The 25,073-nt window shown below is 39.0% G+C and overlaps 1 protein-coding gene across 1 annotated transcript in view; it reads right to left on the reverse strand.

The window, feature by feature from the left end:
* Positions 1-3,490: 3,490 nt before the first annotated feature.
* Positions 3,491-25,073, reverse strand: part of kcnb1 (potassium voltage-gated channel, Shab-related subfamily, member 1) — a 33,822-nt gene continuing 12,239 nt past the window's right edge. Inside the window, exon 2 of the mRNA XM_066665424.1 lies at positions 3,491-5,762. Within this exon, the coding sequence (XP_066521521.1) occupies positions 3,840-5,762 (1,923 nt within the window). The 3' untranslated portion in view covers positions 3,491-3,839. The remainder of the gene's footprint in view (positions 5,763-25,073) is intronic.

The following is a 25,073-nucleotide window of genomic DNA, read 5'->3' on the forward strand; positions in this document are numbered from 1 at the left end:
AGTTTGGATATGCGCACTGACAAGGGTTTGTGCTCACCATGGAAACGGTTTAGAGCCATCGCCATAACATCTTTTACATACCTGAGAATCCATGCTGCATGGGTATGTGCACTTGCAGGTGCGATGGAAATGAGGGCACGGGCTCGGGATTTTTAAAAAATGGTCTACCTCATTTTATATGGTTATGCTTTATGTGCATCAGGAAGTCACTGTATCTGTCATAATTAAAGGGAATTTATTTTAAGATTGTGTTCCAGATACGTTGAGGTAAGTATTTGTATCTACTACACACTGTTTTATACACCTCTGTCATAATTTCTGACAAACTCATTCAGATAACAGATGAAAAAGACTCTCTCTCTCTCTCTCTCTCTCTCTCTCTCTCTCTCTCTCTCTCTCATATACTTCATACACCAATCATGTAAAATATTAAAGCAACATCCTTGTTTCTACACTCATTGTCCATTAGATCACTTCTACTATTTATGTCCACGGTTCTACAAATACAGACTGTAGTAGTCCATGAGAATGGACAGTTATATATATATATATATATACAGCTCTGTAAAAAAATGAGACCACTCCAGTTTTTTCACATGTACAGCAGCCTTTCCATTCAAGTGTCTGTTAAATACCTTCACAGACACACTCCAATGTACTTGAGATGCTGATTAGGTGATCACCTGAAAAAACCCTATTTATCCTAATGAGCAACAGCATAAAAACCACTGCTGCTGTCATCACTATTCATGTGTTATAGAACTAGCCTGATGGGAAAAGCAGTGCTAGGACTACCCAAAAATGAAGTGTAGTCAAAATACTACAGACAATGCCAAAAGCATTGAAAAGAAAGGTTCAGTTGTAGCTTTACTTGCAGAGGGATACAGTGAGCATCAGGTTCCTTCCATCTTGAACATTTCAAAAATTAAAATTTATAAGAATGAGGTCAAGCAGCAAACACATGAGACAACAAAGCTACAGACAGGGGATCTGTCTGGAGGTCGAAAACGACTCTCCACTGACCCTGATGACGGCCACCTCATTCAAATGTCACTTAACAATCATAAGATGACGTCAAGTGACACACAAAATGAATGGCAAACAGCAGCTGGGGTGAACTTCGCAGAGAGGACGGTTTGAAACAGGCTTCTGGAAGCAGGGCTGAAGTTGTGTAAAGCTAGAAAAAAGCCCTTTATCAATGAGAAGCAAAGAAGAGCCAGACTGAAGTTTGCGAAAGACTATAAGGATTGGACTGTAGAGGACTGGAGTAAGGTCATCTTCTCTGATGAGTGCAATTTTCAGCTTTGTCCAACACCTGGTCATGTAATGGTTAGACAGAGACCACTGTGAAATTTGGTGCAGGAGCGGTGATGATCTGGGGGTGTTTCAGCAAGGCTGGAATCAGGCAGATTTGTCTTTGTGATGGACACATGAATCAAGCCACTTACAAAACTGTGCTGGAAGAAAACTTGCTTCCTTCTGCTAAGACAACATCCCCCAATTCTGATGATTGGCTTTTTCAACAGGACAGTGCTCTATGTCACACAGCCAGGTCTGTCAAAGTGTGGATGAGGGACCACCAGATCAAGACCCTATCATGGCCAGCCCAATCTCCAGACCTGATTATATAATATTAATACTGTGTTGTTTATAAAGGAATATGAGGTTGTTAGGTTGTTTTCTTTGCATTATTTGTGGTCTGAAATTTCTGTATCTGTTTTGTAATTTGGAGCATTAGTAATTTTCTAAAAAAACAGATCCCCTAAAATACAATAATTTTATGTGGAATTTGGAGTAAATGTTGCTAGTAGTTCATAGAATAAAACAAAACTGCTCAGCCTGGTCAAACACATACCCATCAATTGTTAAACAAGAGAAACTGATAATTTTGTAGTGATCTCTTATTTTTTTTTCCAGAGCTCTATATATAATGAGAGTGAGAGAGAGTTGTAAGTGCAAGTTTCTAGTCACAGATAAATGCATTATATTATAAACAAGAATTACACAGAAGTCTCCAAAACTAGTATCAAATTTGGCAGTATGATATTTAACTCTTTTCACTGTATTATCAGTTTAAAACTTACAAACTTAACGCCAACCAGTTACAACTGTGTCCTACTTACAAAAGCTGTTCCTAAACGTGTCAGTGACATATTGTTTAGCTGTCACTGAAATGTGAAATGCAGCAGAACACCAGAACTGGTGTCCAAGCTGTGGAATATGGTATGGACTTATAGATCTGAATTTGTCATTTTAATTACTCAGATTGTAGGAACTTTTTTAGTCATTCATTCATTGTCTGGAACTGCTTATGCAGTTCAGGGTCGCGGTGGGTCCGGAGCCTACCTGGAATCACTGGCGCAAGGCAGGAACACACCCTGGAGGGGGCGCCAGTCCTTCGCAGGTTGAAGACAATGCAACTTCTGAGACTGAACTGATAGGTGTGTATGGAAACATTTTCTCAAGATGTTTTTTTTTTTAAGCTGAAAAAATTTTTATAAAGTCTCTTAATACTTCCTGTGTGTATTGTTATGTAAAACCTTTGTTTTCTGTTTTATTTTCTATGACACTAAAAAATAACGGATTTTTTAATGGATGTTTTTTTCCAAATTAAATAGTTCATGTATATACAGAGAGAGAGAGAGAGAGAGAGAGCGATGTATGTGTGTCTCAAAGTCATACATATTCCTTTCTGGGACATAACAGAAGCACATTGTAGTGTATATTTTCACAGAAATACATCATTTCGTAAGGGAAAATAAATGAAACTTAATTTAATGTGCAAGTTTTGGCCAGAAATCTTTCAGGATTCCCTCTGTGTGATTTAATATGGCATTGCTATCGCATACAAAGAAATACTGTGTTATGAACTATATTTACTACAATTTGCAGTAACACTGATTGGGATTGTATACGATTGTTTTGGCTATTAATCACTGCCCTCAGCTGGTCTTGGTTCGTGGTAAACAAAATGATATAAGACATGAAGTAAACTATGAAAAATATTATTTAAATCTGTTTGCATCTCTGTGTCTTGATATTAATACACCTAAGTGATAACAACACAATAGAGTGGTGCAACAGAATCATAGAGCTTATGCTCATGTCTATATAAAAATAAATTAGTCACTCATACTGTATGTGTACATATTTAAGTATGTGTTGTGTGCAGGAATGTCATATGATCATATACACACATTTTGTTGAAGCCACCTCTCTTAATAGTAAACATACTTTCATACTCACATTCATACTTTTTAGACATCCATACTTAATTAAGTAAGGCCAGTTTCTTAAGGGAGAGGGGGAGGGGTGCACTAGTAAACAGGCTATAACATTTACTTGGTCTCTAAAGCCTAATATTGAAAGTGGGCTCTGGACAATGGCTAGCTGAGATGGGCAGTGAACAACTGTCCCTTTTGTTTAGTTTACAGACCTCTTTCTGTGTGGAGTTTTCAGTTCCAACCTGATTAATCATTGGATACCTCTGGCTCTGTCAGATTACGGCAAGAGTCAGGTCCACATTACCTGTGACATACCACTGTTGGACAGCTAACGCCAACACAGACTTGCTTGCAAATGAGGAGAGACAGGAAGAGAGATGAACAGTGATACAGCTTCGGAGACTTGTGTCCTCAGCATTGTAACATGACCACTGTTTTCCAGAGAGGAAGAGACCCTACAGGATTTTGCAGGATGTCTCCTGAGTTGGCTGCCTGGGCTGAGTCAAAGGTCTCTAAAGTGACACTGCTCTGGGCCTTCAACTATGCCATCTCCTGCGCCTTTGTCTCTCTCGTTCCGCTGACGCCCACTGTAGTGACCGAACAGTCTCCAAAACTTCAGAGGCTTTTGTCAAAAGTATTAGAACGAACTTTGTCCCTTTTAGACCTACGTGAGGCATCGAGAACTACGTGGTTCACATGGCTTCCACTTGGAGTGGTCCCCAGTGGGAATAGGCAGTTCTGACCCAGTAGCCTCTGTGCAGCCTCCAGGTGATTGGTGCCTCCTTGGTGCCCACTGTTGAGCCGAGGTTTGCTACCAAGGCCTCCCAGTAAGTGGTCTGTTGGACAGCTTTCACGCAGATGTTCTTCATCATCTGTGTCAGCATCAATGTACCTGCTTATAGAGGCATCGTGGAACGTGAAGACTGTTGGTGTGAGTGCTATTCCTTCGGGTGTCTTGGGTGGAGTCCTGCTGCTGGCTGTAGTATAGATAGATACCTCAGGACTGAGAAGCGAGCGATCTGATGGAGCAGAGCTGTCTGATAGAGCTCCACCAGCAGGACTGATTTCTCCACAACCACGATGATTCACCTTAAGGGAATGTGTTTTCAGAGGGTTCACACCATGTTGGTGGGATCCCACTGTGTCACAAGGCTTTGCAGCAGAGCATGGTGGGGTAAGCATGGCCTCATGCTCCATGGTGGTCTGAAGGCTTGGGTTGGCACTGACCCGTCCTGAGAAACCAGAGCCAGGACTGTGGGAGAAACGAGAGCTGTCCAGAAGGGACAATCCTCCTGCTGAACTGTAGGGGAAACGTGGGTTTTCTTGAAAGTCTGTGGCACAGCTGATGTAACTGTCAATGCTAGACAGACTCTTCATGTCAACCACTCCTTCACGAACCCCTAGTGGGTCGACTCCTTGACTTGACAATGTGCCCAACTCAATCTCGTCCCTTCTGCACCCTGCTCGTGATGCACTCCTCTCTTTGGTGTTGAGATTAGGCTGAGACTGGGTCTTGGTCATCTGGTTGTACATTTCCTCCAGTTTCTGTGCATTGAGCCTCTGAGGGCTGGAGGCTCTGGCCTTGCTTGGGGAGCCCTGTTCTGGGTTGAATGAACGATTGGAGCTGGTATCAGAAGCAGCTCTCTTGGATGACCATTTCCAGCGGCTAGGTGAGAGATGGTTGTCTTGAGACTTCTCGCCCTTCTCCATCACCACCACATCAAGAAGCTCTGCACCACGGGAGAATGCATCCCTCACATTCATAGAAACTATGCTGCCATTGCGCTTGGCTCGTTCCAGAGCCTCACGTCTCTTGATGGCTTTTTCTTGTCTCTTCTGCTCTTTGTAGAACTCAGAGAAGTTGTTTACAATGATAGGAATGGGTAGGGCAATTACCAGCACTCCTGCAATGCAGCAGAGACCACCAACAATCTTGCCTAACAATGTCTTTGGGTAAATATCTCCATATCCCACAGTGGTCATAGTAATAGTAGCCCACCAAAAGGAGGCAGGGATGCTCTTGAACTTGGTGTCATCTTCATCCTTCTCTGCGAAAAAGACCAAACTAGAGAAGATCATGATACCCATGGCTAAAAAGAGGATTAGCAGGCCAAGTTCATTATAACTGCGCCGCAGTGTAAAGCCCAGTGACTGTAGCCCTGTTGAATGGCGAGCTAATTTAAGGATACGCAAAATTCGCATAATCCGAAAGATCTGCACCACTCGCCGCACATTCTGAAACTGTAGCACACTTTTGTTGGACTCAGTTAGGAAAATTGTGACATAGTATGGAAGGATGGCCAACAGATCGATGACGTTGAGTGGACCTTTGAAGAATTTCCATTTATTGGGTGCAGATAGGAAGCGAAGGAGGTACTCCATGGTGAACCAGGCAATACATACTGCTTCAACATGGGCCAGTTGAGGGTTGTCTGTGCTCTGGCCAAACTCATCAATTTCTTGCAGTTCTGGGAGGGTGTTGAGAGACAAGGCGATAGTAGACAGCACAATGAACAATATAGAGATGATGGCCAATATCTGTAGATTAAAGACATCAGAAAAAATAGAATTAGTTGACAATAAATTACATGTTAATGCCTTATTTGCAAAAAAAAAAAAAAGCAATAAAAACAAGAATCTGTGAGTCATTACTTCTCTTGAAGCTTTATTTAACAGACAAAAACACAAAGAAAAATTTATGTTTCAACTGTATAACTTAATTGTAGTTTGTAAATGTAAAAACATTTAGAAATTGATGCTTGCCACACTGCAACACACTGTTACATCACCCTTCCTTTCAGTTTTACTGTTTAGTGTTGACATGTTTTTAAAGCACATACAGAATGAGGCTTGGCACTGTCTTGCTGAAATAACCATAGACTTTCCGGTAAAAGTAAGTTGTCTTAAAGGCAGCATATGTGTTTCTAAAACCATATCAATTTTACTTTACGACTTTAGCATAGCTAGCATAATGTCTGATTCAATCGATTGGCTAGGACAGACACCCATGATGTACGTTTCTGTCTACGTGGCCATCAATTAAACAGCAAATACTTACCTCAGAGTCAAAAGAATGATAACATATATTACTAAAAATAGTTCCCCAGATAAACACATTTGTATTCTTTAAATTTATATTAAAAATTATAGTTATTTTATATTCACTAAGTGTACTTATGTCCACACTGGGTGCTAGCAACAGGTGTTAGCAACAGCTTTAAACAAGCACAAAATATGCTATTCTAACTTTGTATTATGATTTTTTATTTAGCATTAGGTTTGGTTTAGGGATAGCACTGAGCCCAGGTCACACTAGATTTTTGCATTTTGCTTCACCTGGGTGTGACTGAGAGTGGTGCCAAAAATGTATGCTATAAACAGTCCTCACTCAGAGAATAGTTTAGTTACTGTTATTCTCACTTGTGTTGTTGAATCCGCAGGGACAGTATGGAGTGCGTCAGGGCTTACACTGCCAGAGCAGGGACATTATTGTTTTGGGACCTGAATATGTGTGTCAAAGTTTACCAAGTTTAGTTTAACTTAATGTGAAATTTATTTACTCAGAAGTCATGTGTTGGAAATTTGCCATACACTGCAAATCTCATTGAAATGAATGGAATTTTGAAAAATGTGTGGACACAAACGCAGTGTGACTGCAGCTTTCAACAAGCCCCAAGCACTGCTTAGCTTTATGAGTTAGGGGACTGATTTCAGACAGATTTTTCCTGCTGGGTTGCCAGAAATTCAGGTGAACTCCCTCAAGCATATTTAGTACCCATTTTACAAGTGCCAGTTATATGTAGTACACAGTGTATGGATCCTGGGAATGGTGTTTCAGTAATATATTATCCTTATATCCTTATACAATATATTTGTAATTGTATAATTGTATATATTATCCTTATATCCTTATACAAGCCTACAGTGTCCCATGGGGTATATGCTGCCTGAAGAAACCCTGGCCTGGTCAGGTCAGTGCAAGGTTGGAGGAAAACCTATCTCTATTTTTAAATGCAGCTTGTACACCAATCACTCATAGTGTAGAGCCTGTCTTTATTAGCCTGACTAATCCAACCTGACAACTACCAGGAGGGGAAAGAGACTGTGTGGGGTGGGTACAGGATGGACATGTTTGTGTGTAAGTGAGGATAAATAGTAGTGACTGAAAGAGTAAATACATCTGTGTTTTATCATTTATCTGAATGGCTGGGTGAACTGCAAGGAAAGAATACAATTATATAAGTGAAGAGTTATTTTTAGCAATTCCAATGAAGAACAGTTTTAGTTCCCTAAACAACTTTTCAGTGGATAACTTAAAAGAAAATATTAAATACAAAAGTGTGAAGAATGTTTTTAACTTTCTTCTGTAAGAAGCCCTAGTAGTTATTCCACTGGCAAAATAGAAACGGACATGGATCTCAATACAATATTCAATATATTCATATTTCTGTCATAAAATTAATTATAAATTATAAAGCTCAAGTTTCTTAGAAAAAGAAAAATAAACTTGGCTGTCTGCATGTGGAATGTTGTATCTCTGTGTTGAGCTGCTAATGAGCAATGAAGGGTGATCTGGGAGGGACAAGAACCTCTTGCTGTGAAAACATTTCACACTTCTTCACAAAGATGGCTTTGCAGAGACAAAACTGAATGAAATAATTATTACAGTATCTTGATTAAAACACCTGAAAAAGAGTTGACGTTCTTGCAAAAATACAGTTAAATAAATTTGTGTTTGGTTTTGTTAACAGCATATTCACTGAGATATATTCCACCCAGATGTAATAGAAAAATACTACGTTGTTCAAAAAAGGGACTTCCACAATATTGGTATTTGTTTTTTGGTACAATTGTGAAATGGGTTATAAGAACCTTCACACAATGTCAAGGTTTGGAACACCTTCAAGTTTTTTTCATGAAATGTACATCCAAGCCATTAAGAACACACGGCTGAAGGACGGCGTATAAAATGAGAAAAGGAGACTTGCTCATTCCTTTGAGGGATACTGTGCAAATGAATAGCAGTAGAGAGTGGCTTAAAGAGGCCATGTGTAATTAGAGCAACAGAACCCTCAAGTTACAGCACCTAAGGTCATTACCAGGCAAGTAGACTAGTAGCACACCACTTCCTGTAGTATCCATCCACACACACACACACATGGGTTGTGTGACCAGGGCCAAATGTTCTCCATAACACTCTGAAAAGGGGAGGACTCAGCCTAGATGCCATTCACCCGTCAGCCTTTAGCCACATCCAATCAGAGAAAGAGTGCACTGTTGCCATGACACCTTGGCAGATGTGAATTACAACCCTATCTGCTTATCTCTTTTCTTTTACTCCCTGTTTCCCTCTTTGTTTCAGTTCTTCCTGCTCAGGCTTTTTTTAGTGTCACTTCTCTTCTCATGTTTCATGTAAATCTTCTTTGACTCTTTTTCCTTGCCTACTAAAAACAATCAGTACAAATTGTCCTTGCAATGCATCTTTAAGCCTTGACAAAGCATCAACTAGTAGGTAGCTGGCTGAGTATTACTGTGTTATTACATGAGTTATTTGGATGAATTTTGCAGACATTGCAAACATTTTCCAGAAAATATTTATTTATGTTTTATATAAGATAATATAAGATAAGATAATCCTTTATTAGTCCCACAGTAGAGACAGTGTTACAGAAGAAAAGGGACAGTAAATTACTCAGTAATAATAAAAAAAGAGGTAACAAAGAACATCTTAGTAATTAATATAAACATAAAAATAGAATTATCAAAGCTCTGAAGAATAGTTACAAATAATGAACATAAATATTGTACATGGAAATATTGCACAAGATATTTTAGAATATCACAGTATTTTATTAAGTATTAAGTATTGCACATTGTATATATCATCCAAATAATTGTACATTCTTATGCTAACCATAAACTAGAAGACTTTGAAAAGGCTTTTAAAAAACTAAGGTGTGACACCCTCTCACATCTAAAGATAATGTCACAGAGTTTTTAGTCACAGATTTTGCAAGGACTGAAAATCTTGCAGTGTCATTGTCCGTTACAAGACTGCAACGTCAGTCTCAGAAAAATGCAGCTACCTATAAAAGAAAATTTACACTGTGTGTATCTTCATTCATTCATTATCTGTAACCGCTTATTCATTTCAGGGTTGTGGTGGGTCCAGAGCCTACCTGGAACCATTGGGCGAAAGGCAGGAATACACCCTGGAGGGGGTGCCAATCCTTCACAGGGCAACACACACACTCACAGACACTTTTGAGTCACCAATCCACCTACCAACGTGTGTTTTTGGACTGTGGGAGGAAACCGGAGCACCTGGAGGAAACCCACATGGAGAACACACCACACTTCTCACAGACAGTCACCCGGAGTGGGAATCGAACCCACAACCTCCAGGTCCCTGGAGCTGTGTGACTGCAACACTACCTGCTGCGCCACGGTGCCACCCCTGTCTGTAACTTTAGTGACAATAATTTACCTCCCCAGTACCTTGTTTTTCTAACACGGGGCCACTAAATAATATTTTGAGGCCACAATATAACATACCGAGGCCACAAAATAATATATTGAGGCCACAAAATAATAGAATAATAATAAAAATATACTTTGTGGCCTCAGTATATTATTTCATGGCCTCAAAATACTACTTTGTAGCTTCAATATATTATTTTGTGTCCTCAAATTACAAAACATTATATACAAAGCACATATTAATATTAGTGCGGTAACGTGCGGTTCAATTTTGACATTACATAGCTTTCTCTCTGAAATAACAGCAGAGTAGGAAAATTTAAAGGAAAATTCAAACTTGAATGGACACGAGTACTAGATCTCTATATATTACACTAAATAACTGCACTCTAATGAGTGCTAAATAATACAGTACTAAACAGTGAATTAAATGGGGCTTTTGGCTTGCTAAATTATTAACCACCATTGGCTTGATTAAGCTTCATTATAATGGATATCTACCACGTTGTACAAAAATTATGATGCATAATTAACCCAGCCATTTTAAACACTGTACAGAAAATTATGTTTAATAAATACATACGTTTAATGACATTTGTACTTCACTATATAGGGAGTGAGGAAGTATTTGAATTTCAGCCAGAGACAGCCACACTGTCTGACATCAGTGTTCCCAAAAATATCTGTTTATTTTCATCCACACAAAGGTCAAAATGCTGATTTAAAAAGTTTTTAAAAATTTATGGATTCATGTGGACGAGGCCTTAGAACCAACTACTGGTTTGTTAAGTCTTAATAATATCCCCTGCAATAATCATAGGACTTGTTGTAGGCTGTGTGGTAGAGACAATCATCTCTCATCTATGTCTTTCTAGCAAAGTTAGAGATGAGATTAAGAGCAAAGCATCTTATGATGCTTTAATATATTCACTTACAGCAGAGTAAGTTGAACCACAGACTCTTAAACTCAGTTATGAACCCTTTCAGCCACCAAAGGTATAATGCGACTGTGGATAACAGTGTTATAATAAATTCTGTTGGGGAGAGAATACTGTCACTAATCCCAGACATTGCTTAACATCAATGAGATGTTCTGGTCACTATGAGATTAATAAAGAAAGGCAAGACCAGAGGGAAAGAGGACCCCTGCGTCTGTGGACAGCAAGATAAGTCTGTCCAAATATAGCACAGCTTGAACTGAGATGTCATATTGTATCCAGTGAAGTGTCCTAAATAAAGCCTAAGAAAAGTATCCACATTTTAGTGGTTACATGTTAAATCCAGGGCGGCACGGTAGTGTCGCAGTCACGCAGCTCCAGGGACCTGGAGGTTGTGGGTTCGATTCCCGCTCTGGGTGACTGTCTGTGAGGAGTCACGCAGCTCCAGGGACCTGGAGGTTGTGGGTTCGATTCCTGCTCTGGGTGACTGTCTGTGAGGAGTTAGTGTGTTCTCTCCGTGTCCGCGTGGGTTTCCTCCGGGTGCTCCGGTTTCCTCCCACAGTCCAAAAACACACGTTGGTAGGTGGATTGACGACTCAAAAATGTCAGTGTGAATGTGTGTGTGTGTGTGTTGCCCTGTGAAGCACTGGAGCCCCCTCTCCAGGGTGTATTCCCGCCTTGCGCCCAATGGTTCCAGGTAGGCTCTGGACCCACCGTGACCCTGAACTGGATAAGCGGTTACAGATAATGAATGAATGAATGTTAAATCCATAATCAGAGTTGATACATAGACACTGATCAGCCGAAAAATTAAAACTGCCTCCTTGTTTCTGTTTATCAGCTCCACGTGCGATATTTGTGAAGAATGTATCTCTAAAATTACAGACTGTGGGCCATCTGTTGCTCTGCATAGTGTGTGCTGGTGTGACTGGATCAGACACAACATTTCAATTTACATTTCCAACATTTAGTAGATACTCTTATCCAAAGCAACTTACAAAAGTGTTTTGAATGTCACAACCATGCTACTTTTTTATAAAACCTTAGTGTTACTGCTGGACTAAGAAATGTCCACGATCAAGCCCACAGTGTCCTGTGACACCTGATTTAAGGCTAGAGGATGACTAAAACAAACTGTGCAGTGCAGACAGCTGGAGATTTTGTGTCAGACATGTTCTGAACATGCTCTGCTTACTTTAAGTATTGGCTGGTGCCTGTGAAACACATACAGAATGCACAGCTTTAATTCATTGTGAATTCTCTAGAACAATACCTACTCTATACAAACATGGGGTCATTCTGACATTACCTAGACTAGTCATGTAAAATTCAGGGTACATACACAACACTGATTTTCAAAATATTTCTAAATAATATTAAATGCAAGACTAGTGAATATACAGTCACTTTCAGGTGGTTCCATTCAAACATTTGGAGATCGGTTAAGCTAACCTTGTGAAGCACTAAATGCCCATTAACCTAGGTATGACCATATCAGTCAAAGTTGATCATTAATATTGGTATGGGTACAATTATCGACTTATTCAATTTTAAATTTCTTAATACATTAGAAAATTTATTAATTATCTACTTTGACTGACATGCTCACACCTATAGGTGTAATTTATGTATTAAACATATATTCCAATGTATTATATATACACAAATATATATATATATATATATATATATATATATATATATATATATATATATATATATATATATATATATATATATATATATATATATATATCTCACACACACACAAACACACAGAGAAAAGGCTGCTGCCCTTTGGCCACTCTCCGGTGGGATCTCTTCCCCTGACTTTGACCACTAACATTCAACCAAACCAGACTTGTTTCCATGGCAACTGTTTCTATGCTCAACTTGAAGTGGCCACACAGAGATGCATGTTTGGAGAGAAACTGGAAGTTTCTTCCCTCTTTCATTCCTTTTTACTGTTCTCTTTTCTTTATCTGTTTCTCCTCTTTTCTGTAGAGGAAATATCTGTAGGGCTGGCAAATGCACTATACATTGGTCAATATGCATAGGCAAAGTACAAAATGAAAGTAAGTCATATTCTGCCAACGGATTCGTTCTTCTGTTGCAACCCCTACTCATCAAAAAATTCTAAGTTTTGCAAATAACTTTTGTTTCTTGATTTTCCCACAGTTTTCTCTAATTTAGTACAGACCTATTTTACACAGTCACAGGGGACTGCCCATATCTCACACAATGTCTCCTACCCGGGAGAGTAGACTACAGCACTGTGCCACTGGACTGCTCAAGTTTGACCAGAACGCTAACTGGAACAGTGTTCTAGAGTAATTGGGACATTGGGATGAGGTGTGGTGGCTTGTAACTATAGCAAACAGGGACAAATTAACTGCTTTTATTTCAAAAGAAATATTGTATAATAGGCACACATATTTATTCATATTGTCTGTAAGAGATTGTACTGAATATATCTCATTATAAATAAAACTGAGTTTGAGGTCAGTCGGGACATTGTGGAGCTGGTGTACAAGTCCCTGGTTGAGTGCATGACAACCTGGAAATATATGAGAATAGTGAAAATGTGCTGTATATTAATGAGACAAACAGGGAGGGTATGTTGAAAATAGCAGGCATACAAAAATTATTCATTCATCCATATATACACCCATCCATCCAACCACACAACCACAAACATAGGTTTGTCGAGCACTGAGTAATCTGTGGTGTCAAATTCTTTCTGTTTATAACTTTATAGTTTAGATTATCTGTAACACAGCCCAAATATGGTTGGGAGGTGCATAAAATAAACGACAGCTGCCTGTCCCTACAATCTTCTCCACATTCTTAGCTTCCATTCACAACTCCCAGACCACCAGGGGATGGAGCTCAGCCATATGACTTTACACTTGGATCACATTTGGGAGCAGTCAGATGCTAACAACCCTATTTACACCTCTCTATTTACAGATTTAGCGCTGAAGCTATTATGAAGCAATGGTGCTTCATAGTCCAGTTCAAAATGGTGGCAAAGTTGAAAGTATTTCTAATTAATACTGCTAACAGGCTGAGCCTATGTATTAATTTGCATACTGTCATTTATTGACATACACAGAATCTCAAGGTATCTTGAATTCAAGCATATTGTATTGAATCAGAACTAGACCACCTTGCCCCAATTAGTACTCAGTGAGGCTGAGCAGCAGGTAGTGTCTCTGTCACACAGCTCCAGAGACCTGGAGGTTGTGGGTTCAAGTCTCGTTCCAGGTGACTGTGAGGAGTTTGGTGTGTTCTCCCCGTTCCCACGTGGGTTTCCTCCGGGTCCAAAAACACGTTTGTAGGTGGATTGGTGTGTGAGTGAATGTGTGTATATGTGTATTGCCCTGTGAAGGATGGGTGCTCCCTCCAGGGTGTGTTCCTGCCTCGCGCCCCATTATTCCAGGTGAGCTCCAGACCCACCACAACCCTGAACTGGATAAGTGGTTACAGACAATAAATGAATAATATTATGAGCATTTCAGTTTAAGTAAATTATCAAAACAAGTTTGACACAGTGATACAGATTGGCTGTGTGAATCTACAGCTTGGCCTTGATATAAATAAGCACCATATTTGTCAGATTGTATTTTCCTTACAACCTTCTAGTCATTTGTTAGCAGCAAGGTAACACGGCTTTGTGTCAGAAATGGAACCGTTTATTTTTTTAATGCCTTTTTTTGTTGTTGAAAGAGGAGGAGAGGGAGGGCTAAGGCCCACTAGCCCATTTATAACAGCCGCCCCCACTTTAGACAGTTAGTGCATGTTTGTGCTATGATTCTCAAAGTGTCTTTCTGAACCTGCCTCCAAGCTCTCCTTCTGAAAGTGACACTGTCTCCATGGTTACCAGCAAAGACCATGTTTTTCCACATTTCCCACAGAATGACAGCATGACAAAGCGCACACGTACACAAATGCACATGCACAAACATGAAGTCTCATGAATATCAATATGATTGGGCCTTCAAAACCTTTCTGTGGGTGTTTCTATTAACATGGAATTGGGTTATTGTCCTGCCTTTGTCTCTTTGTTTTTCAGTCTCCTTCAGCAGAGGAGCTCTGACCTCTTCTGGAAGCAGTGGTTCAGCTGGGTCTTGACAGCCCCTGAGAAAAGAACCAAAAATACAGCTGCGCCTGCGTACACACACTGGAGTGGCCTGACCTACACTGCTGGTCCCTGGCATCGGCACATTTTCTCATGCATAATTCATGTGTCTGAGTGTAGGGGGAGAATCCTGCCTCTGTGTCTATATATAAACCTGCCCAGACAGTGACAGCACTATTTATAGCATCACCAAGGGGACTAGAGTAGCCTAGAGGAGTGCCTTTCCACCATCCACAAAGAAAATCAACAATATCCGTATGTAGGTTACTTCTTTATAGTTCAGGTCATTATCAAATATTGCCAGTTATGCCGTAGGTTATATAAAACATACTAATATATCATTTTACCTATCTCTGTGTATATGTATATAGAAGTTGCAGTGCAGAGAAAGACCTTTCATTTAATCTAAGAAACTCTAAGCAGACACACTGAGACATGTTCCCAGAGCAGTGAAATCAATACAGTGAGTCAATACAATCATTGTGTTATTCCTATGAAAACACTTAAATGTGTTTCCTATACCAGGGGTGGATCTTAATAAAAGGACAACCTATATTTATACCAGCAAGTAAACTGTTAAATAAAAATCAAACAAATCAGTGACCATTTAATGTCCATTCAAAACAAGATTCGATTAATTTTTCAGTGTCAAAAAAATGATCAAAAAGTAATTGGTCAGAAGACAGAAATATACACTGATCAGCTTCAACATTATAACCACCATCCAGCAACTTGAATAACATCAGTGATCTAGTTACAATGGGACCCATCAATTATATCCTAGGAAGCAAGCGAACAATCAGTTCTTGTTGAAACCAGGAAAAATGTGAAACATCTGAACCACTTTATCAAGGTTAAAAAGCGTGATGGCTAATAAACTGGGTCAGAACATCTCTAAAACGGCAAGTCTTGGCATGTTCCCAGTATACAGTTGGTAGTATCTACCAAAAGTGGTCCAAGGAAGGACAACCAGTGAACAAGCATCAAAAACATGAGCACCCAGGGCCTTTTGATCCCACAGAAGAAGAAACTGAAAAAGCGGTGTCAGTGCATCGCAGTGTGATGCACATGGGGCTGTGTATCCACAGAATGGTCAAAATGACTATACTGACCCAGTTCACTTTCAAAAGCACCTACACCGGGCACCCGAGCATCAAACCCGGACCACGGAGCAGTGACAGAAGGTGGCATGGTCTGACGAATCACATTTTCTTTTACATTATATGGATGGCTGGGTGCATGTTCATTACTGCATCAGGATGCACTCTGAGAAGCAGGCAAGTTTTGCTGTAAATCCTAGAGTCCTAGCATTCATATGGATGCTAATTTGACATGTACCAGCAATCTAAACATGGTTGCAGAAGTAACCTTCCTCATGGAAACACTATTCCCTAATAGTACGGGCTGCTTTCAGCAGATTAAGTGCCCAGCTAAACTCATTCAGGAATGGTTTGAGGAACATGACAAGAGTTGAGTGTGATGAGTGGTCCTCCAGTTTCCCCACAACTCAGTCAAGCATATGTGGGATGGGGTAGAAAATACTGTAAGTCTAATCCATATAGGCCCCACCTCACAACTTACAAGATCTAAAGTATGTGCTACATCCGAGTTCAGATAAACAATAATTAAATCTTTGAGAGAAACTCAAACTCCACTCATTCTTCATAAAAATCCACAAGAGTTTTGCCCCACCCTTTTATGATGAGAAAACAACTCAGTATTAAGCAGATGTTGCTGAGGACCATAAATAGTCAAAAACACACTACAACATCAAAACTGCACTGATAAATATCAATCTGTAATTAAAGGGAAACTCTAAGGCTGAACTTTGTAGGTGTGGAAAAGTTTGTGCTTCATAATGAAATAATTTTCTGGCAGGAACTTAATACTAATACTGGTCTGAGACATTTGCACAGTACATCCAGTATAATCTGCATATAATATGTATAATACTATATGATAACAAATATAATATATAAAAGTTTGTTGCTGTGATATGAAAGGTTATATTTGGTAACTTTAGTGGAAAAGGGGGCAAAAACTGTACTGAGCTTTACATTTTCATATTAGAAGACTTTAACACAGAGAACAATGGACCATTTCTATTGATTTCCTCATGAAATGTTCATGTGATGTAAAGTAGAGATAAAATAAAGGACTGTTTTTTTTAAAAAAAGAGAAAACGTGGATGGCATTTTGGTATGTATTTGTTAAGAAACAGACATGTTAACTACACACATACACACACTAATCCTGGCAAAGACAGCTGTGCGTCCAAGCATCGCACAAGACACAGTTGCTATGGTGACACTGACGACAGGCTTTTTAGCATTGCTGAGATGGTAGAGCGAAGAATGTGTATGTATGTGTGTGTGTGTGTGTGTGAGAGAGAGAGAGAGAGAGAGAGAGAGAGAGAGAGAGACTGAGTGAGAGTGTGATGAGGAGGGCATTGATGAAGGCATTCACAAGAACAAAACCACAACAAACAAAAGGTGCAAAAAAACACTGCAAACAAGTGTGGGTATATAGGCTGCTCAAAGCTAGCTACATTAAACTCTGCTGTAACAGCCCATAGTAACATGTTGCTCTTATGCGTGTTGCTCTTATGCAAGCTACAAATGGACACTACTGAGGCCTCAATTGAGGAGTCAACACTTCATATAGAAATTGTTACTTGTGCTGCTGTTTTTGTGAGATTTTTGAGGTACTGAACAAGTCAGTAGGTTCATTTGGGATTTGACCTCCTTGTAAAGGAAGTGTAAAGGTCAGACACAGGGCTAGGCTATCTTTGGCCAGAGGGGGAGATGCAACACTTTTCCCAGGAGCTATCAATACCAACGTTCTTCACCTGAGTGTGGGACTACATAAGGTCGAGAATTAGACACACGTGCTGTGACATTCAGAGGTTTGGTAAGCTTGTCACCCAATGATTTTGGGTAGAGGCACTAAAGTTTACTGTCAGGCCTCCTTCTGTACCTAAGAGCAGAAAGGAAATCATATTAAAAGCCTAATAAATAATGTGTCTGCTGACGTTGCACACTCTATCTAATAAGAAAATATTTTAGTCTGAAGATACTGTTATCGTCTTCCTTTAGATTGGTTTTCTGCCCTTTTATAAATCATCTGCTTCCTTCTCCTCTTTTTGAGTGATGCCCCTGTTGCATTACTGCAGCAGCATCACATTCACCAGGAATTTCAAGCTAGTGGGTTTGTTCTCCACTTCAGGCATGTCTTTGTTTTTCATTAACTTGAGTGACAATTGGATCCAACTAAATGTAATGTAGACATTATTCTACTTAAACCTAGAAAATTAAGACCAAGTTAATAATTTCAGATTTATTTCCACCTTTTAAAATCACATTCTGTGCAATTCATCTGAAAAATACAAACCAATTTGAATGAAAATATAAAAGTATATGGTTGTACAACTGTACAGGCCCTCTTATAATTGTGAATCAATCACATTCAAACACATGTTAAACGAGTCAGTACACATCATCAGTTAAACTGACTGTTTTAAACTCATTTAGTTCAGCTGTTCTAGTAGGATTTTCCTGACATTTCGTTAATTGAGTCTCATTGCAGGGCATAGCGTTTGCAAAGTGCTTACAAAGCATCAAAGAGCTCTTGTTGAAAGGTATCAGTCAGGAGAAGGGTATGAAATTTCAGAAGCATTAGATATACCATAAAACAAAGTGAATATGGTCATCAAGTGTATAAAATGTGACTTTATCCAGAACTGAACACTGATGAAATCACAAGAGGAAAACTAGTTCGGGAGGCTGCTAAGAGGCCTATAGCAATATTAAACAGTTGCAGGAATTTCTGGCAAGTACTGGTTGTGTACTACATTTGACACAATCTCCTGTGTTCTTCAAAAACCCAAGGTTAAGACCAAGGTTGAACTTTTTGACTGTAATTTCAAAAGGTATGATGTTTGGGGCACAAACAACAATCCACATCAACAGAAGAATGCCATAACCACAGTGAAACATGGTGGTGGGGCCAGCTTTGTTTTGGCATGTTTTTTAACTGGGACTAGGGCTAAAAAGATGAAGACTGAGAGGAGTTTCATCATTCAACATGACAATAACCCAAAGCATACCTCCCCTAATCAACCAAAAGATCAATGTTTTGTAATGGCCCAGTTTGAGCCCAGACCTGAATCTAACTAGAAACACTGTGGGGTGACCTGAAGAGTGCTATGCACAGGAGAATTCCTCACAATCTGACAAATCTGGAGCACTTTTTCAAGGAATGAAGTGGATAAATACTGCCACACCAAGATGGGCCATACAGATAGACTCCTATCCAAAATGACTGAATGCTGTCATAAAATCAAAATGCCTCAGGTTTATTAGTTTAAGGCTGTGTATATATATATATATATATATATATATATATATATATATATATATATATATATATGCAAACACTGGCATTTTAAAAGGTGTGTGGGTGTTTTTAATACATAGTGTATCCTTGTTGGTAGCTGAGTGAGCACCCTCAAACCAAGGGACAGGATTCAAACCCACATCAGGGTGTGTCTGTGTTACAGTAACAGCACTGGAAGCAGTTTCCAGATACGTGTTAGAATTACACAGCTACAGGACATTTGTAAAATATTTGTTTTTCCCTGTTTGTGAACGACAGTAAACAGTATTTCTAACATTTATTCAGTGAAATATGAGAAGTACCTTTATCTTTTTACTGTAGTTGGTATGCCAAGGTCTGATGTTTGTTGCTCTAATTTTTACACTAGAATTACAAGGCTAATATACACTGTGTGGGTGTGAACCACTTCATGCAACTTATTTTATTTCTGTAATCAAGAGCCTTAATACTGGGAAATTAGATGTTTTAAATTAAATGTAAAAAACATTTCTGTGAGGATTTGATGGGAATGATTGTGATCAGGTACTGACTTCATCACTAGATTTCAGCCCAGACTACAGTGCAGCCAATCAGAGAACTTTTGTTACTCTTAAAGTCACAGTAACTAATTTTCACCCTTAAATTTCATAGATGGGGTGGGGGTGAAGTAATATAATTTTGGTATATAAAACCATAAGAACCTGAAGATTACTCTTCATTATCTTAGGCAGACTAAGTAAAGCAGATCAGTGGGGCATAAGCTTCAATAACTGGTTAGCTGCTTTAGCCTTGCGGCTCAAGTTCAGAAGCCCAGAGACCAGTTTACTGGCTAAAGTCCATAACCTGATCCAATCAAGAGTTTCCATTTTTAGTCAAGGTCTAATTCAAATTGATGTGACTTTGAGGGTCACACACTCTCTATTTGATTATTTTGAGTCCACTTTCCATTTGATACACCTTACCCGCCTTCATTGTGTGATATTTATTTTGGTCCCCTGGCCTTCGCTTTTCTGTCACTGACACTGGAGAACTGATCCAATACCCCCTCACCACACACCCAGCTAATGATGGCCTCCATGCTTCAGCAGGCCTTGTGTACAGTAGTTTATAGACATTTGCAGTGATTGAGGAGACTGTGGTGATTGCATGCCAAGAGCTAGCTGTCACTATAAAACTGACAGGCCAGGTTGAAGTAACAGAATGAGAGAACGATTGGGGAAATATATTCTTCCAGGCTGCCATTTGAGCCCTTCTCTTTCACTGCCATTCCTCTGCTTTATTGCTTATAGACACTGTGGATTATGTTGAAAGGATCTATGAAAACATAAGTGTGGGTGGGGGGGACTTCATTATCTGAAATACAGTAGAGGGCACTTTATATTCATGGGTTGCAGTGACATGAATATTTAATTATTTTATTTTATTTTATATTATTTTATTTTATTTTATTTTATTGTGTGGGAGCCACATTGGGGACAAATTGTTTGGTTTCAGATATAAACTAATATAAACAAATGGTTAATGGTTAATAAATGTATCTCATCCACTACCTGCACTGGAGAGAGGCCATACAGTACTCAGAAGCACAGAAGCCCACCACCTATTTGCGTTTTTGAGTCGTGCAAAGGTCCCCAACAGGGCAGCTATTTTACACTGTGATGTCAGCTGCAAACTAATGGACAGGCAATCACAGTAAGATATTCAACTATCTTGATTTGCCAACAGACATCTGAAGCAATGTTTTCTGCTCATACCAGTAACTTGGAATCTGAAGCTATATTTCCTTTGGGAAACAGGTGGTGTTCTCCAAGATAACATTTGCTACCCTCTGATAAATGCCCAAAGCCAAACACATTTTGTCCTACTGTCTTTATTTAAAGATAACCTTGCCAAAGCAACACAAACTAGCTACTTGCTATTTGCTTTTGCAATAGTAGTATACAGTCATAGAACTTTGCATTCTTTTAGAAAAGGGTCGAATAACAGCATTAGATGTACAGTTATTTTATGTAATGTAATGTCTCTATGATACCTGTAATTTTTCTGATTATTTTAAAACAAGGAAAAAAAGGATTCAATTCAGTCTGGAGGATTTACTCAGGAAGCAACCAATCCCTGAAGGAATATGCCTGTTTTAAGGCCCACACCTAATGTTTTGTGTTTTAGCTAATAGTGACACTTTAAATGGCTGCTTCTGAGGTCTGCCATTTGATGATGCCCATTTTATGGCACTGATAACAATGAGTAATATTCAGAGGTATAAGGAAACAAACCCTCCTTTAAGGAACTTAAACCCACATTTGAATTGTAAAGCGTAACCCATATCCCTTCTGTTATATACAGTGTGTAGCTTTAATTAAAATGTGTTATTTGGGGTTTTGTTTGTTGGTTTTGCCTCCTGAAAATGTATAAACATACGCATGCATTCACAGATCCCAAAATATTCACAGTGTGTTGTTTTATCATTTTTTGGACAGAAACGCAAGGCTTTCTGAAGTGTTAATGGGCACAGGAGAGACTTCAATCACACAAACAACTTCATGTTGTTCTGAGATATGCTGACTGAACCTCACTTTGATCATTACTCTTTAGTTTAGCCTCCCCTGGAACATTCTCGTGGTTCCATAATTGAGCTCATACAAGCCGGGTATGCTAACTTGGCCACACTCCTTACAGACTGGGTCCAATTTTGCCTCCAGGCATCAAAGAGCTGATACAAACCAAGTCATTCCTTGAATTTCTTTAAATCTGTATGCTGAATATGTTTATAACCTATCCAGAGAGTATCTAGTCAATCTGAGCACAGGATGAATGTAGCTGGTATATTCTGTGATTTATCACTTGTGATTCAAATCTCTTTACAGGAGAAGGGGAAACGTTCTTTAATATAAGTTTGTGTTGTCTTGTATTTTCTCTGATATTCTCATCTGTTTATACAAAATATATGTATTTCAGTATTGTATTACAGTTGAAAACTTTACTGAAATTTTTCTGTGTGCCTCCAATGACAATTGGAGATTGTATAACACCTAACATCATATTACAGGAAACAATGTGGGCTATTGGGAGAGTCAAGAGACTTTCTCGTGGGCTGGAAATATATTACTGGGCTGTTTACTGACCAAATACCATCAGCAAACCAGGGTACTACTTGCTTAGTCTATATAATGGTTACATCAGCACTACTTCAAGTATTACTCTGGTTTGCTGATTGTATTTGGTCAGTAAATAAGTCTCGTAGATGGGGTAGTGTTTATTCAGTAAGGGCATGATATTATGAATCTTGGGCTTGTTTCACAACAGAGTGCATTACTTTTTGCTTTGCTTAATAATGTAATGATTTCAAGGCAGAAAATAAGGTGGCAGTTATTTGGCATGCACTTTTATAAACGCATTTTATGACAGTGAAATTCATTCAAATCTGGGATATATAAAAAACAGCACTATATTCAGTAGTGAGAAACACTGAAAGGGTGGTAATTTTCTGGCATTATCCCTTAGAGCATATAGCATATAGACTATATATGATAATAAAGTTATTAATAAAAGCTAACTTAAATTTTAACTTAAAGTACCTGGCCAGCTAGTGCTAATCTTTTTGTAGCACTTTTGTAGCACTAGCCTTTCACTGCTAACCAATTTGTCACTCTACAAGCCACAGCATTTGATAGATAAAACATATCCTAAAATGACAGTGTAAATGCAACTCTAAGGAAAATAACCAAACGAAAAGAAATGGACACAATTTATTTCTTCTCTTCACTAGAAACTGAAAGAAGAGTAATGGGCAGAAAGAGTGGAGTACTTAATGTTATGCAACACATTGACAGCACTAGGGAAAAGCCTATTATATGAAAAATGCTTTTCAGTGTAAATAAACCCTGGCCACTGCAGTCCTTCTGGATTGAAGTACAGCTCACTAACAATCTGTCAGTTAACAAACTCCTTCTGTATTGGATCCTTTATTGTGTAAAGATGATTCACTGAACAGAACACTTGGATGCTTTTGCAGGGTTGTTTTTATCCAGCAGTCTCTCTATTTATCTGTAGCCGTTTTGCCCAAAACAATATTTATATTTTATTTTTAAATGATACATATCTTAAACTTTTTAATTTACTTTTTAATTATTATTATTTTTTTTTTATGTGGAAAATTTTATTTAATTTGTTTTCCATTAGGCGTATTTGGTACCTAGGGCAGCACGGTGGCGGAGCACGCAGTGTCGTAGTTACACAGCGCCAGGAACCTGGCGGTTGTGGGATCAAGTCCCGCTCTGGGTGACTGTCTGTGAGGAGTTTGTTGTGTTCTCCCTGTGTCCGCGTGGGTTTCTTCCTGGTGCTTTGGTTTCCTCCCAGAGTTCGAAAACACACTTTGGTAGATGGATTGGCGACTCAAAAAAGTGTTCATAGGTGTGAGTGTGTGAGTGAATGTGTCACCCTGCCTTGCACCCAGTGTTTATGGGTAGGCTCCAAACCCAACGCAACCCTGAACTGGATAAGCAGTTACAGACAGTGAATGAATGAATTTTTGGTACCTGGAACTGGCCACTGCTCACTCGTGGTGCCAAATTTGCCATTTGTAAAATTTCCGGCAGCAGCCACCTTTGTGTTTTGTGTGTGTATATATTAATAACAAAAAACCGAAAGAATAATTGTATATACAATCATCTGAAAAAGTTAGGAAACCCCATGAAAACCTTTGTCTTTCTGAACATTTATGGACTTATGAGCTTATGTTTATAAATAATTTCTTCAATTTTATTTGTTTAGTTTTATAAGCTCCATCTCTCAGTAGTGTTCAAATGAAGCTCAAATGTTTATATATATGTTTATATATTTGGGTTTTTCATTATTAATATAATGAGTGTTTAAAGCAATGGACAATGCAATGCTCTGAAAAAATGTCTTGAGTACAGCGTCTGAAATGGATACACTTTGGTCATTCATGCTAAGTCCCATTCACATCTCTATGGCATCACTGGCTGGTGAGTTTGATTATGTACTCAGTGCACGGTGCACAGTTTTACTTCAGCAGCAAAACACAAGCCATCACCCTGGAAACCAATGTAGTTCACCATGGCAACAGAGGCTTGGCTGCCGACGGCAGAGGTGAATGGGTATGCTGTGATTAAGGGTGCGAGCATTCACAGGTTACTGCACTCACACACCTATACACTCTCACTATGACAGCATCAACATCAGTCCATTACTGTTACTCGAACAGCATCAAAAGGGCCGTAAAATATATATGGGAGCTGTAATTCTCTACGCCAGAGACAGACCGCTGAGCTCTACATGCCTACAGTAGCTTTTTATTGCAAGTGATGGAGCAGTGCCAAAAGCCCACATGCAGATGGCGCAGCTCAGGAACAGACGTGTACATAATTTAAGTCCATTTCCAGTTGCCTGTTCACATTAGACACCGTATCACTGATTACCACTGACACACTGCTCCAGAAGAGTCACTTCTGCTGCTGTCATCAGCTTCATAGGGTTCTTCCTGATGGTGAATGCTTGCAGATCACATAGCAAGCAACAAGCAAAGTGGGACAGAAAGACAGACAGATGGAGATGAGTTAATTTTCAAGGGTGACTAATGTTCACTACACTAAACTGATCCCACTTTATGTACATACAGAATATGGACAAAAGTGGGCTTACACCTGCTCAGCAAACATTTCTTTGACAATTTGTGCTTTAACAAACTGCTACCAAATTTAGCTTCTACTTTTCTGTAAAATCTTCAGAAAAGATGTTGGAATTACACATATTTAATAATAAATAAAGCACCATGAATTATACTTCATTTATACATTTATAGTAAACAAGGAAGCTTAAATTCCAGTTGTATTATGAAACTGTGTGTATGATGTATGCTTGCATACTTGTTATTTTCATTCATTCATTCATTCGTTG

This window comes from Hoplias malabaricus, chromosome 3 (assembly GCF_029633855.1).
Source record: "Hoplias malabaricus isolate fHopMal1 chromosome 3, fHopMal1.hap1, whole genome shotgun sequence".
NCBI lineage: Eukaryota > Metazoa > Chordata > Actinopteri > Characiformes > Erythrinidae > Hoplias > Hoplias malabaricus.